Source organism: Carettochelys insculpta, chromosome 16, assembly GCF_033958435.1.
Source record: "Carettochelys insculpta isolate YL-2023 chromosome 16, ASM3395843v1, whole genome shotgun sequence".
NCBI classification, from domain to species: domain Eukaryota; kingdom Metazoa; phylum Chordata; order Testudines; family Carettochelyidae; genus Carettochelys; species Carettochelys insculpta.
In genome coordinates, this window is record NC_134152.1 from 27,176,449 (window position 1) to 27,194,288 (window position 17,840).

Below are 17,840 nucleotides of genomic sequence, written 5' to 3' on the forward strand. Positions count from 1 at the left end.
CGGAAGCCGTCCGGCCCCTGGTTGGTCGGCTCCGGGGCTGGAGGAGGTGGGGGGGGGCCGAGCTTGTTGTTGTTCCCGCGACTCGCACACCCAGGGAGAGATGCTGAAAGGCGCGTCCCCGCCACCGTTCCCCCTCCCCGCGCGCGGCCCCGCCTCGACCGCCGCCTCCCCCCTGTGCGCGCTCCCGATGGGCCCAGGTAAGACGCAGCCCCCGGGCTGGGGCAAGCCGTGCCCGGCTTGGCGGGGAAGAGCAGCCCCGGGCCGCGCGGAGCCCCGGGCCGGGCCCCGCCGCCGCGTGGGGGCGGGGGGCAGCTTGTGGCACCGGCTGGAAAACTGCTGACTCACCAGCGTGTGGGACACGTGGTGCCCGCCCCCGACCGGCCCGGGGGGTGTAGCCGCGGTCGGCCCCGCGCACGGGGCGGGGGGCGCTCACCCACGTGGCTGCCCAGCCGGGGGCCCCAGCACACGCTCGGCGCCGGCGGGCAGCGAGCAGGTCTGCGCTGGGCTGTTGTTGCCGCTGCCGCGGAACAGGAGTCGGGCTGAGGCTGAGCAGCGGAGCTCGGGTGCGGGGTGAGAGGCGGGAACCGGAGGGGCTGGGGCAGGCGCGAGGGGGGCAGGATCTGGGCGGCGAACAGGAGGCTGCGTGCGGCCTGGGCGGCGCTGCTCACGTCCCTTGGGGGCAGGAGGAGGCTGGGGGACGGTGGGGGAGAGCTGGGGGGGGCAGCCAAAGCCTGCAGGTGGCCTGAGGGTGTTGGAGAGGAGATCCCAGACGTAGCTGGGATCAGCGCTTGGCTGGTGGGTGTGTTGGTGGGGCGCTGGAGAGCTGGCAGGGTGTTAGGGCCGTGTAGTTTCGGGAAAAATGAAGAGGGAAGTCAGGAAGGGTTGTTTATCTGAGGCGAGGAAGAGACTGAGTACTCGGCTACCTCTCTCACACCTGAGAGCTCCTAGCAACCGGGGCAGTGGGACAGGAGGCTAGCTGAGTCCAGAAGGCCTGGCCAGGAAGGAAAGTAGCGAGGGATGGTGGCTGGGACCTGAGGCTACATTTGCACTTCCCTTTGGTCATTAAAACTTTTTTGTCTCATGGGTTTGAAGAAAATACACCCCCCCCCCGCCCCCGTGAATGACAAAAGTTTCATCAGTGGAAAGCTCCAGTACGATTAAGGGTTGCGGGCCTTGCAACGGTTTTCCATTGTAAGGTGTGTGTGGTGCATACCTAGTCTGAGTGAGCATGGATAGCTGAAAGGAATTAATATTTGGGCTGGAAGGACTGCACCAACTACTAGAGCACAGTGCAGGGTTAGCAAGCAGCATGATTTCAGCAAAGCAACTCTTCAGTTAAATCCTTCAGAATTTGGATAGCGCTGATGTAACCTCTGAGGAGTTGTGGCTTTTCTGAATTTAGCATTTGTGCATAGCTCATCTCTAATTTCATTTTGCCCCCTTAAAGAACTCCTGCAGCTCTATCACCAAGCATTCAGATGACATGCAGAGAAGTGTATGCATGCATACATGTTGGTGGCACATAGCAAGTACCTGAGAAAGGGTAACTGCTGGAATTCAAATGCTGCTGCTGCAAATCCTACTACTACATTATTAAAGGGAACTGCATATCCCTAGGGTTTTTTTTTGTAATAATTCGGATTGTGTTGTCCGTGACAAAGGGATGCATCTTCATAGGACCTCCTGGGGTGTTGAAACCCTATGCAAGCACATGTTGCCACATGGCTGCCCCTGACACCGGAAGATCCTCTGGATTTAGGGATGGTCTTGGTAACATAAGATGCCTTGCATTTTGGGTCAGACTGGCTAGTAGTTCTTCCTACAGGCACTGGGATGTTTTCTATCACCAGTAAAGCCAAAAACTTTTGGCAGAGGACAAGTATAGAGATTGCATTTAGTTCTGAATGCTGCCTGACAACAGTTCTAGCAAAGCTGTGCCCTGTGAGTGGCTGGAGTACAAAGAGAGCCTTGAGAATTCTGGATTAAAAAGCAGTATGGGTCCACAGTTCTGACTGGAGCACTGAGGATTTGGAAACACCGTAAAGCAGGCATCTCTACTACTCGCGGTTTGCATCTTGAGGGCCTTTATTCTCCCTACAAAACACACTTGTTTGTTTAGGGTTGTTCTGGTTTACTAGGAACATTCAGTTCTACGTGAGAAATGCACGTTTGGTTTCCTGGGTCTCTTTGGCTGAGAATGGGAATTCTGAGGAGGCAAAATGCCCCCTTATTAACAAATCCCACCACCCATTTTTGGATACATAGGTGTGCATCATCTCATGTCTGGCTATTGGAACAGGACTCTGAGGTGGGCTAAACCTGGAAGTGGGGAACATCTCAAAACAGATGGCTCTCCAGCAGTTCAGAGGTTACATCCTCGATGGAGATTGGGGTGAGGGGAGGGAGGGAGCTTTAACATTCACAGCTCCTGCTCTGCAGAGTGATTTGCCTGGTGACTGTGCAGGATACCAATCAGTTTGGATTTTTGGACCAGAATAAATGGGGCAGTGGGGGAACCTTATTCCCCTATCTTCTGCAGACAGGGAAGGAAGTGGTTCAAGGTATAGAAACATGCGGAGGGAGGCAGGGGAGAATGACAAAGGAAGGGCATGGAGGTGTCTCAGAACCTTCAAAGCATTTCATAGTTAACTTTTAAAGAGATCTGCTGCAGCTGCCAAGGGCTGTTTCTCTGCCTCCCTCCCCCATTCCTGAGTGTCGCTCAGTGGAGGGAAGGGCCCTGTTCTGTGGATCTCAGCAGAAAACAGGCTGTGAGATCTCAGATGAGGAGCAAACCCCTTTGGGCAAAATGGCTTAAGGGTTCTGTGAGCCATCTTGACCTGTCTGTACCCGGAACAGCTACTCACTAGTGCACAGCTGGGTCTGGAAAGAACAGAGAGGTAGTGAGCAAATGCTCCTGTCCATCAGGATGGAAAACTGCACCCCATTTTGTGGGGTTTTGAGCCTTGTGTTTGGGGAAGAGGCATAGCCATGCTCCCACCACCACTAGCCCAGCCAGTGTGTTCCCTGATGCTGCTGCCGCCATGGTTTAGTATTGAATTTATTTACCTTGCTGCTTTCCCACTGATGGAGCCGCACGCCTGCTCTTTCTCTCCCCTTCCGTGTGTAGACTGTAACGCAGAGCAGCCTGCCTCCTCTTCTCCTTCCTAACCATGATGGGCATTTCTAGTATCCAATGGCAGTGCATAGTACGGACATGACTGGGCCGGGGTGGGGGGGAGAGAAAATTAACCCTGTTTGTACCTAGAAGAATGTGGAGGATAATTGCTAGTGAGATGATTGTTACAGAAGGGGAGCGTGAGGAGGGGCTGTGCTGGATCCAATTAGCAGGACTCTTGGTAAAATCCCAGACAACTGGTAAAGCTTGTTGAAGCTTTGTACTCACACGTAGGCTTAATTGTGTTAAATGTTCTTTGAAACATTAGGGTTAACACAGACTCTAGTGCAAAAGTATCTCAAGAATATGGAAGTAGGAATCCACAAACTCTTGTTTCGAGTATTTAAAGGCAGTGCACTTCACAAGTTTCCCGTAAATACCGTGCTTTAGTGTCCATTGTTTCTGCATCAGATTGGCAGTCTTATACATTACTGTCTTTATTAAATTAACTATAAACTGTCAGTCTAGTACACATTGTCAGTGTTTGGGTGCTCAGTTGAAAAAGTGTAATTATATTAGAGGTTTGAGCACTGAAGGCGGGACACCAGACAGTGTTCCTGCTAACTTTTTTCATCCTTGGGCAGAATAAATTTTGTTCTGTGCACGGTGGCATGTGGATGTGCGCCCCTAGTAGAAACACATGCTGCTGGCTGTGGGTGCTCTGCTAATCAGATAGGTGGCATTTGAAACTCTCTTGGGCAGCTGCTCAAGTGCAAAGCTCACAAGGAGCTCTGACAAGTGGAAGTTTTGGCTGCTGAAGTGGCATGGTGTCTCATTTACTTATCCCACAAATACACCTGTATCTTTAGCAGGTGTTTTAGCTGCGTTATCAAGAAACACCAAACTCAGCACCTGAGCTTTCACTTTTTGCTGAGCTATCGTTTCAGCTGCCTAAAGACTCAGGCAGATATAGTGCTGCACTAGTTCATGTTTGGAAGCCATTGTTTTGATTATAAAGCCCTGAAACTCCTTCATGAAAGCAATGATCCTGCTGCTTGGTTTTGAAGCAAGGGGTAGATCTTCAGCAAATTCCCTTGTAACATATGGGAGCCTGTGTAACAGCTGTTATCTTTTCTTCTTACTAACTATCACTAGAAAGGTTGAGAAAGAGATGTGATTTTAATATGTGGCACACAGGATGACTAAGAGGCATGAATTCATAAAACCTATTCCCAGGTTTGACATTAAATCCCACCGTGGCCATGAACAAATCATTTCATTCAGTTGGGCCTCAGTTTTTGTGTCTGTAAAATGGAATATTTCCTTCCCCACCAGAGCTGGTGTGAGATTTAACTGATATTAGTAAAACTCTTGTGTTTATTGCTATATTTTATAAATGCACATGAGCACTGGACCTTTTGTGGCAGACACTATCTGCAGTACATCTGACCTCAGTAGCTCCCTGTCTTCCCTTCCTGAAAATTCCAAAGTCTCTATAATGTGACACAAGCGTGCTCTCATGATGCCCTGAATCCTTTGCTCTGTCACCACAAGGACTTTGCAGCATCTGACTCAGTTGTTTATGAAACCTCTGAAGACTGTGTGATCCCTGTCCAGGCTTCCCCAGATTGAGTCTTAGACTCATGTTACAGTAGCCTTTCGGGTTCAATCAGAAGGTTCCTGACTCTGTTCTTTGTTGCTTGTTCTGATCCGTAAGAGAAATGGAAAGCTGGCTAGATGGATGAGTGTTCTAGAGAGAAGCTATGCACAGAACAGTAAACACTGACTCATCCCTCCTCCGTATCTTCTCTCTGTTCATGGGCTTGGTGTCTGTGTGATTCACATTGCCCGTGTATCCTTCCCCGCTTCTCTGTTACAGATGAATGACAGGTGTCAGTCTGCCTCTGTGTGTGTGAGGATTGTTAGAGCAGGAGGAGGGGTTGTGAGTGATGGAAGGGAAGATTTTCTCTGCATTCCACACTGCAGTGTCTTGGGAATCTGTACTGTGTCTCCAAGGAATCGTGGCGCAGTGCACAGGGTTTAAGCATTTGCCATTCCCCTCACTTGCTAGACCCTGATGTCCTTGGTGGATATGTGGCCAGCTTTGTAGACATGCTTAACTGATGTGACTGTCTTGCAGGTGTCTCACGTATGGCTTGTGGTGGTGTGACGGTAGGCATTGGGTAAGTGTACGCTTCTCGCTGGATGCGAACAGTTGTCAAATTGAAATGCTCTGCAGGGGCCAGGTTTAGCATGGCTGTTCAGCTTCTCGCAGCAGCAGTTTGTCTGACCTCTGACTTAGGGGCAGGCCATTAGCTATGAACTAAGTAGCTCCAAGTAGCCAGCCTTTTAAATCGTAAAGGAGGTTTAAAGGCAGAAGCAGGAATCAGAATACCAAGAGTTGAAAATAGCTTGTGGATAAACTGAAAGTTTGGGTAAGTCACAGAAGAATTTCACTGAAACTGATCTCGCTGGATTTTAGTGTGGCTGAATAGAGTGTATTGCTAGCATAATCTTCTGTGCTTAATTGAGATTATCGACTGGTGATAGATAAAATTGAGAATTTCATCCCGCTTAAATGTCTGCTCCTTAGGAAGGGAAAAGTTCTTCTTGCTGACTTGCTTGGGGCAAGGGTTTTATAGTCTCACGTTACTGTACGAGCTGCTTCATGTGCGAATGGAGGATAAAAAACTCTGGTACTTCTGCTGGCTAATTTATGTGCTGCCAATGTTCTCTTATGTTGTAGAGTGAGTTTTAACACACGAGTCTGTGTATGAGCAACAAACAAGTGCACTTGTGGCTACTTTTAGCTACACTGTGACCCAGGGTCACAAACACCTTCCCCTGGAAAGTGCTTTGGGAACACTGGACTGGGAAAAGTGCTGTTAAAAACAAATTCTGACCTCATCTGCTGTACCCATTTTTTCCTCCCACAGCAACCCTTTCCCAATTCACCCCACTAGTGAGGGGTGTCTGGGCTGAGTAGGTGGGGAAGAGAAGAGGTACAGCAATACACACTAAATGGAAGCGGGGTATGTGCCAGTCTGAAACCATTGAACTTGAGATCCTGGACTGAATAAGCAGAGCGCTCTCATGAGGATGCTTGTGAGATAGGATCCATCTGGGAGTCAATTGCAAGCGTACAGACAGAAGTAGGGTTGTCTTTTCAATTTGACACAGTGGGCATGTGCTGGGGGGCATTCTAGGGGTGTCCCAGCTCTAAAACTAGGCGACATGCAGGTCAGCTGTGGGAAGCGCTGAAAATGCTGTGCCTCTGGGTGCATAAGATGTAAATCCAGCCCCAGAGAGAGAACCTTATAACGCTAGTCCTGGGGTTCTTTGTAGAATTCCAATAAAAGCACTGTTTCCCATTCATATTTAAAACAAATCTTGTAGGTACACTTGTCCCTTGACCAGGACAGAACATTACTGAGTATGCTCAGAAATGTGCCTTGCAGCTTTTACACGTGTAACATAGTCCTTGCTCCAGAAAGGGTACAGTCTAACTTTAAACATGAGGCTACAAATGCTGGTAACAGAACAAAGAAGGAATAGGGTAAGAAAATGTTTATACAGATCAGATCGCGCTTTTTATATTGAGCCTTGCAGACACTCATGTAAGGCATATGCACTTTGCACTATTGAAAACTGAATGTTTGTAGCACTATATCTTTTTACTAGGGTGTCCTCTGGTTTTTGTGTTTGTTTTTTGTGGGGGAGGGGTGGCAGTCTGCATACAGGAGATGCCACATACTCTGGCATATTTTAACCACTTAGTATGTGGTAAGTGGTTATTTACCTTTTCCCATAATACAAGAACTAGGGGACACCAAATGAAATTGATGGGTAGTAGGTTCAAAACTAATAAAAGGAAATTTTTCTTCACACAGCGCACAGTCAACCTGTGGAACTCCTTGCCCGAGGAGGCTGTGAAGGCCAGGACTCTATTAGGGTTTAAAAAAGAGCTTGATAAATTTTTGCAGGTTAGGTCCATAAATGGCTATTAGCCAGGGATAAAGTATGGTGCCCTAGCCTTCAGAACAAGGGCAGGAGATGGATGGCAGGAGATAAATCACTTGATCATTGTCTTCTGTTCTCCTTCTCTGGGGCACCTGGCATTGGCCATTGTCGGCAGACGGGATGCTGGGCTCGATGGACCTTTGGTCTGACCCAGTATGGCCATTCTTATGTTCTTATGTTCTTAAGTGGCCAGTAATAAATAATATTAACTGTGTTAAGTTTTTTTTATCCCCACTTTACAGATGGGGAAATTGAGTTGCAAGTCAAGTAACTTGCTCAAATCCTAAGAGTGCATATTGTCAGGGTTACAGGTGAACTCATGGTTCAAAATCTTTTGCTCAGGCCACACTGCATGAAGTAAATCTGTCATAGGATACTCAGTTACCTGAGTGTTCCTATCTTGATGCTTTTAACAGTATAATAATAAACTGTCAAGTAGGAGCCTGTTCTCAAATACGAGTGGATTGACTCCAGTGTCTGTGCAGTGACCAGTATTTGAGAATCGCTGCTTATGCAAGACCCAAACACCTGGGTGAGGTCCTCTTGCAGGTGCTGATTTTGCTTGTTGTTTATAAGTAATCTAGTGACCACCACCTGTGTATTGAGTTCTCCCCACTCCTTCATCTGAATCCCAGTAAAAACAACAAGAAGTCCTGTGGCACCTTAGACTAACAGGTATTTTGGAGCATAAGCGTCCTTGGGCAGAGACCTGCTTCATCAGCTGCAATGTAGTGACTCTGGTGGTGTTCTGCCTGTCTTTGTGCCTGGACACTTAAAAGGGGAGCCGATCCTAAAAGATTTCAGAGAGCATGCTAGTTTCTTCCAGAAGATAGCGATTTTATTGTCAAGCTGCCATTTATTTAAAGAGCAAAAGGCAATAGGGAAGGATCCTGTGCTAAAACTGACCCCCTCCCGCAGCTATGAAGGCTGGCATATTATAGCTCCTGCATCTATTTCAATAGCACTTGCAACAGCCAGGGCCTGTATTAAATTGTGTTCAGTAGTGCGCCTGGTCTTGTACCAAACATGGAGGAGTCTAGGACCTTCCTCTAAGCGGTGTGAAGTGTAAATAGACATCCCTTCAGCCAACAGCAGAGCACACAGCAACAGGTGCCCAGAAGAGGGGTACATCACACAGAGTGGCAGGAGGCTTTGAGAAATTAGCAGTTACTTTGGGTGGCAGACAGGACCCCCGGGGGCGTCTCCATCCTCTGCACTTGCTTTCTGCTCTATTCCACATTTCTTTCCCCCTCTGAGCAGCCAGCTGCGTGTTCAGTTTTTCCGTCCGCTGGTGTAGAAAGGGCTTTGAAGACTCACTGGGTGAGGATCAAAAGGCTTTTTGTGTAATCGGTGGGTGTGACAGAGTCATGTTCTTCCCCTCCCCTTCTTGACTTCCCCTTTCCGTTTTCAGTGGGCCAGGTGCTGGCGACTGTGGTTGTGCCCCTTTCCTTGTAGGGATGGGGACTGGGGAGGGAAGGAAGGGTTTCTGGGTCTGTGGGAATGTGAGCTCTCCAACTTCATAAACAGCTGGTGACTCACTGCATAGCTATGGCACTGAGTGACTGCAAGGCCTCAGGGGTGTGTGTGTGGAGAGAGAGAGAGAGAGAGATGCGCGTGCACACACAGGAGGGGGCTGCAGCCTATTTCCTTTATACTCAGGCAACTTGCTGCTCTGCTTGTTGCTCATTGGGACAGTTTGGCCAGGACAAGGAGCCTTTCCTTCCTCCTTTCTCTGCCTATGGTGTGTACTTGTGCCTCTGGCTCGAGCAGGAGCACACTAGTGCGAGGGTGCTTAGTGCTTATCAAGTGTGACTGGGAAATGAGATAGAAGAGAACTGTAAAGGGGGAGAAGCGGTATCTGGACAAATGTCTGTGTGTGAGAGAGAATACTCAATCCTCCCCCCTCAGAACAAAAAAAGCAGTCCAGTAGCACTTTAAAGATGAACAAAATAATTTATTCTTTATTTATAATTTATAATTAATTAGTGTTTAAAGTGCTGCTGGGCTGCGTTTTTGTTTTGATAGTATATAGACTAGCAGGGCTATCTCTCTGTTACTGCTCCCCCCTCAGGTTTCTTAGCTTACTGTGTGTGTTGTGTTGTATTTCATGCAGAAGACAGGTCAGACTCCAGCTCCGAACCCATTGCCTTGTGCCCTCCATGGTGGGTTTTTGCTGCTCTGACCGTAATGAAATAAGGACCATTTGTCCATGGGGTTTTTAGTGGTTTTAGCTGAGTCGGCTCCTGCTCCTGGGGAAGAGGTGGGGGTAGTTGGCATTGTTGTCGGGATGGGGTGTCATACGACACAATGCACCACCCCTGTGAGGTGCCGCCCAAGAGACACCATGTACCAGTCGCTTTAGGTGGCCTGTTCATCACGAGGTGTGTCTCGCTTGTCTGGCTGGTGTACAGCGTGATCGGCACCGGGGTGTGGGATGGGGAGGAGATTTACAGATGGAGAGATGGAAAAACTACATGTCAGGCTGCAAAAGAGATCAGACACTTTATTGGAGACATTCTGCAATCCAGGGAAATGCCTTTACTTTGTGGCTCTGTTTCCTTTTGTTGTTCCTCCACCTGCGCTGTGGGCATGTCACATGATGAGGGATCTTGCTTGGTACCTTTCAAGCAAAAGCAGCCTGAGCTGAGCCAGCCCCCTTTACCCACACAACTCCCTGTCATCCCTTGCACCCCACCTTCATATGCCCTTGGACCTCCCACCTCCAGGTTGTTTGCAGATATGAATGAGTTTGTTTACTCTCTGATGACCTCATGATGTCTTTGCACAGACATGACCTGAAGTCATTATTGCTTTTGGGCTTCTCTGTTTCTATGGTTACTGTCTCAGGGTTGGCTACTTTCCCAAGGTCACCATGGCAACTATCAGAAGGGAATCATGCTTGGGATGCTTTGGCTGTATTTTTCATGAATGATTAGAATGTGTGACACGATGCAGACGTGGAAATGGGATGGAGGGGGGAGGCAGGACTCCCGCCAGACTGTCTGTGTGTTCTGTACACCCGCACCACTGCAGCCTTTGAAATCCACTACAGCTGCTTCTTGGGAGGGACGGCCTCTGTGTCAGAGCTGGAGCCCTCGCGCCCTCCCCAGCGTGTGTAGCCAGGAAGCTGGGGGAAGTATAGGCAGATGCTATGATGTCACAGCTGCAGTGCCTTCTCCTGTGGTAGATACATCATGAACAGTCACACTGGCGATGTCATCTCTCCAACTTGGTGGGCGTGAAGGTTCTGGAACAAGGTCCAGCCGGGTGGATTCTCAAAGGGGCTGATTGAAGAGGAGTGGTTAGCAGCAAAGGTGAGAGTGAAGGGCAGCTTCTCAGCAGAGGACGCGCTTGATGTCATGGACGCACCTCTGGGACTATCAGACAGGTGACTTCTCGCAGCTTTAGGGTGAAACAAACGCGAAGCAACAGTCTTGATCTGCCAGGAGGCACAGAAACTCATCCTGTGTCTTAATAATGTGATGTGTCTTTTTTTAAAGTGATATATTATGTGCAGGGGCTGTGGGTAAGGGTTAGTGGTGGAATATGGAGTTTTCTTCCCCAGGCTGCTGGATCAAAGCCAGTCCAAGTCTGTAATGGCCAAAATAGGAGGGGGTTGATGGTGGTGTTACTGTCCAATGGCTTTTTGGTGTCTTGTGAAATGAGCTGATGATCTTAGTCCAGTCCCTAGAGGCTGGATTTCTGCATCTCAAAATCCTCCACAGAGCAGATGAAGGACTGATTGCCTCATGGGGACTAAACTTCTCTCTAACCTTTAGAGGTGAGGTAGCGTGTTGCCAAGGTAGTGTGTAGTAGCCAGTACAATTGTGACTTGTGGATCAGTGCTGGAGTACTTGTTGACACTTGTTCCAAGCTAAAATATTACCAAGAATTTAAAAGATGATGCCCCATTCAACTTCAGTAATCCAAACAAGCTGTATTGACTTGTGGTCGGTATAAAGAAGATCCTCCTATATGTGGCCGGAGGCAGACAATCCTCTCTGAATCCTTTCAGTGGTCCTAAAAGGTTCATCTTTTAGGTAGTGAGCCGTTGTGGACCTCTAGAACTTTTCATGGTGCTGTAAAGAATGGGTCACTGTGTCTCAAACATTGGGTCTGTTTCCTTCCCCATTCCCTTTGAAAATCTTGGTTTTTTTTTTCTTCCCAGTTACAATTTCTGAGCAGTTCTGTCCAGGAGACCTTGCCCAGGTTATGACGACTAATCCCAAACCAAACAAGGCATTAAAGGTAAGGCTGTGGCGGGAACCTGACTGGGAGGATTCTTGGTAAATGGGAGAGGTTAAGGAACCACACCTAAAGTGCCAAAAGCCATTTATCCTCTAGGATTTCCGTTTGCAAATTAGTGTGTCAAAATGCTTCTGTGGTATCTGCTGGGGAGCACTTGTGAAGGAAGGGAAGGGGTGCACTCATGATTTAATGAGGAGAAGACTAGAGTCTCTGGGATTGTTGCATTGACTAGGGCATCCCTGTTAGTAGTAAAGAAATTCTTCTAGCCTGGCAGGGCTTGAGATGTGTTGACAGCATTACAGAATGTTACATGGACCTGCGAGTGAGTGGTTGCTAGGGGCATGTGCCTGTTTGATGAGGAAGACACATTTGCAGATGTCTTATCTGTACGTCGGTGTAGGCAGTGAACTCTTCATAGAGCTTGGCACTTTTTGCCGATCAGTCTGTTAGAAATGCCCTTTTGTTTGGGTCATTCCTCCCGCTGTCCTGCATTCTCAATAGATGTTCTTTCACCTTCAGAATTCTGCAAATAATTGTCGGCGAGAACTAAACAAATACCCATGGAAAGGTTGAGAGTGAGAGTTCCTTTGTTTGCCTTATTTAACCTCCCTAGACTGTGGCCCAGCACATGACCCGCAGCCTGAACATGTCAGGATGTTGTCATATGAGCTAAGCAGGGTTGGGTTTGCCCAGCACATGGATGGGAGACCTTCAGAAAAGAAATGCGCAAAGCACAGGAAGTGTGGGTATTGATTTACTAAACATTATTCTTTCTCTTGGGTCAGCACTGAAAGCCTTGGCCTGATCAGCCACACAGTGCTGCTGGAGATGAGATGTTAAACTACAATCTTGACTCTTGCAATAAAGATCCCGGGGCATGTTTCAGCTCATGCAATTTTATTCCACTCTCCCTACAGTTTTCCTCATAGTTTTGTTGGGACAGGGGACCCCTGCCCATAGCGATGGTAGGGGCTCAGCTTCACTTTCTTGGAAGGTGTGAGGCTGGGGCATCCAGCTCTCATAGCTGCCCAGGGCATGCTGTGGCCTCCTCCCCTCCCTCAGCCATGAGACAGGCCTCAGAGCTGCCCGGAGGATGCTGCGCAGCATTCTGGCAGCAATTTGAAAGGCATGGGGCTCCAGCTGCTGCCCTCCTGCTGGTGCAGTAGCAGTGGCAGCTGAGAGTCCTGGGCCCTGAGACAGTTGCCCATGGTCCCCTGGACCTGCCTCAGTCAGCATGTTTGTGTCTGGATAAGGTATCCATTGCTGGGCCCCACTGAAGATAGCTGCATAATGTCAGCAGAAAGAGGGGCTCCAATTACAGTGGTTTCTAGGCCCTGAAGAAACTGTGCTGAAATACCTGCCACCCACCGCGCAGAGACGGCTGCTTTTCCGTGGTCTGCGTAGCTGGTAAAGTGCTTTGGGCCTGTTCTGTCTGAGAGGTCCTGTGTGCATCCGTGTTCCCTGTAAGTTGACCATTTGTGCAGCTGTTCAGGAGAGATTCCGATGCAGCCCAGCTGATGAGCAGAAGGCCCGCAGCTAGGTCTTGTGTTTCCATTGGTGGTGCACATCCACACATGCCTTGGTGCATGTAATTTATTCTGCACCAGGATGGAAGGGATTAGAGGGAACGTTGATATGAATGGGGTTCCATTATTGCAGGGTAGGGTGGTGGTTTTCTTGCTTTAGCTGGGATGGCTGCTCGACAGCATGTTGCTCCTTCTTTGACTAGCTCTGTGAAATTGACTCTTGCAGGTGAAGGAGGAGTTGGGAGAGAATGCCCCGGTGCTGAGCGACGATGAACTGGTGTCAATGTCCGTCCGGGAGCTGAACCAGCACCTGAGGGGTCTCACCAAAGAAGAGGTCATCCGCCTGAAGCAGCGGCGGCGCACACTCAAGAACCGGGGCTATGCTGCCAGCTGCCGCATCAAGCGTGTGACGCAGAAGGAGGAGCTGGAGAGGCAGCGGGTCGAGCTGCAGCAAGAGGTGGAGAAGCTCGCCCGAGAAAACAGCAGCATGAAGCTGGAGTTGGATGCCCTGCGCTCTAAGTACGAGGCGCTGCAGACCTTTGCCCGTACCGTTGCGCGGGGGCCGATTACTCCAACCAAAGTTGCCACCACTAGTGTCATCACCATTGTGAAATCAGCCGAAATTTCGTCCAATTCGGTGCCATTCTCAGCAGCGTCCTAGTGCCCTGGATGGGGGAACTAGCAGCCTTGCAGAGGGAAGGGGAAGGGACTCTTAAGCACTGCTCCAGAGTCCTTGGTCACTTCAAGAATTGGCATGATAACAATTCCTTCTCTTTCAAAAGTGCAAAAAAACACAAAACAAAGTCACCAAAAGGGAACGTAACTGGCTGCTCCTCCGTGACTTAATGGTTCCATGAAGCTCTTATGACTGGGATTTGAGCTCTGTACCTCATCTGAGCGCTCTCTTCCTCATCCCCAGCCTCCCCAACCCCCTTCAGGCTGTGGGCAGCTCCCCAGTTGGAAGAAGATCCTGGAGGAGTCTTTGTGAATGATGTTCAAGAGCCAGGTAACAGATGGACTGTAGAAATAATGTGAGATGAATGTATAGAGAAGAGTTTCCTTCAGAGACATCCAGCTCCCATTAAGAAGTTCTCACCCCACCACCCTCATAGCGATGGCAGAGGAAGAAACCCTGAAGCAGAGTCCGTTAAACCATGTAGTGGGGCAGAAGACGAGGGTGGGTCATGCAGAGGGTAATCTGTTTTGGGTCAGACCATACCCGTTAGGAGAATTTCTTGTCTTCAGCCCATTACTGGTGACTGGTTTTACATGTTTTACTGCACCCCATACCTGTGTGGCCTATAAAACTAAATTGCAGCCCCCCACCCCAGGTGAAATCTACAAGAGCTCCTTCCCCAAGATGTGCCTGTACAGTGGGTATATTTATGAAGTTTATTTCTTCCACATGATCCACAGGTTTGAAATAGTGGCTTATTCAGAGGTTCTTGAAGCTCACAGGAGGAAGGCCAGTAGAATTTAGGACTAGAGGTCTGTCGGGCAACGTAGAGAGAACTATTAGAGATATTACTGGACTGAGACAGAATGGGTGGCTGTGGGAAGAGTTGTTCTTCTAGAAGTCAGCACTGTGAAAAGGTGTTTCTGCAGAGCGTACTAAAAAGATGAGTTTCAAAGCACTGACATGAACAGAGGGCCGATAGCATATGTGCAAGAAGATCAAAGCCAACAGGGACTCCTATGGGTTAGAATGCCCCAGTCCAGCATTCTCACATCCAGCACCATCTGTCCTCCAGCAGAACCATGGATCTTGCAGGACGAGAAGTCCCAGGGCTTGGGAGGAGGAGGGGCCAGCCAGACTGTTGTCTGGAGCTCAGGGCAGGGCAGCCACAGCTGGTCTGGCAGCAAGCAGGGGGGATCAGCAGCAGCCAGGGAGTCTGAGCAGGTAAACTGGCAGCCCAGGCTCACAGCAGCTCATCCCTGGGGCTGGGCAGGAAGCTGTGGCCAAGCTCTGTTCAAAGTTCCTGGCGGGGAACAGCGCCTTGCAGCAACAAGGCCCCAAGAAACCCCTGGCTGGGAAGCATTGCACCTTATCCTGGGGCCAGGTGGAATACAGTGGCCCTGGGAAGCTGTGGCCAAGGCTGCACACAAAACCACAGCTTCAGGAGCCTGTAACCTGGGAGACTGGGAGCCGGTGGCTGGAGACATGGGTGGGAGAGGGGGGTTCTGGAAGCCAGGGTGACAGTGGGGAGGGGAGCCCAGGAGTTGGGGGTGGGAGGCAGAATTGACCACCCTGGTCCAGCAAAATACATGGTCTGGGACTGCTTGGGTCCCAGGGATGCCAGACTAGGGAGGTTAAACCTGTAGGTGACAGACTGGTGGCGAGAGCCTTTACCTATTACGACAGTGGCCCTCCCAGCCTCAGGGGCCATGTACACTGGTCTTTGCCCACAAAAGATGTGGTCTGGGCTGCTGGGTAGAAGTTGAAAAGAGGAAGAAAGATTCTTAGCCCAATCTCAAGTCATTAAAGCAGGGCTCCAAAGAGTAGAAAAACCTGCAATGTTTTGTGTTGGCAGAGTTGAGAGAGCCCGTCTGAAGACAATCCTGAAATTCAGCGTCTCTTATGAGGGTGCAAATTATCCCAAGAGTTGCATGGAGGACAGGATTGAAACTGGTGGTTTTGGTGGGATGGTAAAATTGGGGTTGAGTAGTAGTTAGGCCTTCTGGTGCTGAAGGATAGTTGTGGCTCTGCAAAGGGCAGCCCTGTGAAGAGTCCACTGTTCTTTGACAAGTCAGTTTCCAGGTCAGTGTAAAAGTAGCTATGTTAATGTTTGAGGGTTTGAAGTAGGAAAGAAAAGGGATTGCCTGGTGTTCAGAGTAGGACAAAGAGTGGTGGGGTGTAAGATGCCAGTTCGAAAGCAGATGAGGAAAAAGCAGACTGCTGAAGTTTAACATGACTGGAGGACCTGGCTAATGTTCATATTCAGAAGAGTTTGGCGAGCTAGTGTTCTTGACTAAGGTACAAAGGAGAAGGCAGAGAAAAATAGCTGGTGTTCTAGAGTCACTGAAAAGGATAAAGGAAGATGCTCCTGTCATTAAACTGGACAGAAAATTAGCAGCCTAGGCCAGGGAAGGGTATTGTTTGTGAAGTCCTCTTGTGACTGCATAAGTTTAGTGAAGCCCTGGCTTTTAAAGACAAACACAGGTGGTTGTTGTGCTCCTGTATTGCTCGGTCACTGGAGTCGCTGGGTTTCCCAAGAAGGTACGTGAGACAAGTAAGTTGGGGAAGCAAACCTGGTTCCTAAACGCAGCTACATGGCTGATGTTACTGAGCCATAGACTGTGTAAGTGTAACGCTTCCTTGATGGCTTTTATCTCACCAAATTCATCTCCTCTTGGAGGAGAACAGGAAGTTACCCTACAGAAACCATTTTAATGGTGTTTAGCTCCACTTCCTTACCATCTCCTAACAGGCAGGCTATGTCCTGTGCATTAGTGCCCCTTATTGGCTCCCCCAGGCAGGAGCTGTAGAAGAGAAGGATATTGCTGTAATACCCTAGTCTCTTTTCATGTTCTGCCATTCAAAAATATGTGGACATCTTCCCAGACCTTTCAGATGTATCCATTAAAATGGGTAGTGTCTAGAGTCCTAGCACTGGTAGGACTTTAAAAGAGAAAAAATTGCTGGGGACTTGGAAATGGCTGAAGGTTCCCCAATTTCTAGAATAGCTGTATGAATGTCTTGACATTTCTGAACTGATAAGACTACCCAGCCCCGGGGCATGCCTCTCTGTACCAAGGAAATGAATCAAGTAGATGAGTGCAACGGGGAGTTAAATTTTCTGTGTGGGTCTCTTGACGTTGGAATGAGATGAAGAGTATACCTGAGTTCTTTACTAGTACTTCCATTGTGACCGAGTATTTTCCAGCTCTCAGAAGGGTGCCAAAGGCTTGTCCAAGTGATGGCTGGTTTAGTGCTAGTCAGTGCATAGTCTCTGGTCACTCAATCAAGAATGAGGCCGGTGTGTTATTAAAGCTGTTGATACCATAACCATGGTAGGTAATCCATATTGGATATCCATACGGACCACGTGGAAATATTTAAAGAGATATATATATATATATATATATAAAATATATATAAAATTCTATACATTTTATCGTACAGATTTTTCGTAATTTTTTTTCCAAGTTTGATACTGTAAATCTTTATTAAAAGAAATTGCCAGTCCAGGGCTTCTGGGGTGGATTTGGTGGGTGGGGGTGGGAAATGATGTGCGCTGGCTAACTTCAACAGGCGGTTCAGCATTGCAAGGCAATACAGAGGGAGCAACAACCTGAAAGCTGCTCACCAGGTAGGAGAGAGACAGCTCAATCTCCCGTCTTCCTCTGTTCTGTTCTGTCCTACACTTGCAAGTCTGATGCCCAGGGCCACATGAGAAGAACTGGGCCATTGTCTGCCCAGCCACTAGGGGGGCCCTGCTGAAAAGAGCACTTATCTCTTCCAACTGCATCCACTTCCTGCTGGTCTGTCCTCCGTATAGTAACTTTAATCCTAGGGCTCCCGTCTCTTCCCTCTAACTTGTCGTGCCACCCCAGAGGGAAGCAGCGAGTCCTCATTTACGAGGATTGGGCTTAATTTTGGAACCCCACCTTTTGATTCCTGCACTGTGCATAGGAACCACAGTATGAAGGTGGAGACATTAGAAGCAGCCTGCGGCGTGTCCCCTGACCCACAATTGTGGCGTTGTGGGATGTTTACATTGGGCAATAACAGGTCCTTTTGATCAGGATTTCTCTGTGCTCCTGTACAAGCATTTGTTGTGTTCTTGACTGGGACTGAGAGTAGTTTCCCACTCAGGAAAATTCAGAGCCCTTCAGTGTCCCTGTTGTAGCCCACTTAAATCTTCTGCCTGAGGAAACAACACAACGAGCAAAAGATTTGGCTGTTGTGTAACGCCACATCTTCCTGGGAC

The 17,840-nt window shown here is 48.9% G+C and overlaps 2 protein-coding genes across 13 annotated transcripts in view; one reads left to right on the forward strand and one right to left on the reverse strand.

Annotated features, from left to right (window-relative positions):
- LOC142021517 (lysosomal alpha-glucosidase-like) overlaps nt 1–3,163 on the reverse strand; it is a 33,169-nt gene extending 30,006 nt beyond the window's left edge. The window contains exon 1 of one of the 3 annotated variants that reach the window (XM_075010399.1): nt 3,067–3,163. The gene's annotated coding sequence lies outside the window, so the exon portion shown is untranslated. Of the gene's footprint in view, nt 1–345; nt 463–3,066 lie in introns of those variants that run through there. The other 2 variants (XM_075010400.1, XM_075010403.1) reach the window with 2 other exon arrangements.
- On the forward strand, nt 12–15,075 carry MAFK (MAF bZIP transcription factor K). 10 transcript variants are annotated; one of them, XM_075010407.1, is made up of 4 exons: nt 12–197; nt 10,323–10,523; nt 11,304–11,383; nt 13,136–15,075. In XM_075010407.1, the coding sequence occupies exons 2-4, from the start codon at nt 10,490–10,492 to the stop codon at nt 13,568–13,570; spliced, it is 549 nt and encodes a 182-aa protein (XP_074866508.1). In that variant the 5' UTR covers nt 12–197; nt 10,323–10,489; the 3' UTR covers nt 13,571–15,075. The 10 variants fall into 10 exon arrangements, with proteins under 10 accessions (XP_074866508.1, XP_074866506.1, XP_074866512.1 ...); XM_075010411.1 differs by lacking the exon at nt 12–197 and adding an exon at nt 458–570; XM_075010409.1 differs by lacking the exon at nt 12–197 and adding an exon at nt 8,275–8,485.
- The last annotated feature ends 2,765 nt before the right edge of the window (nt 15,076–17,840 follow it).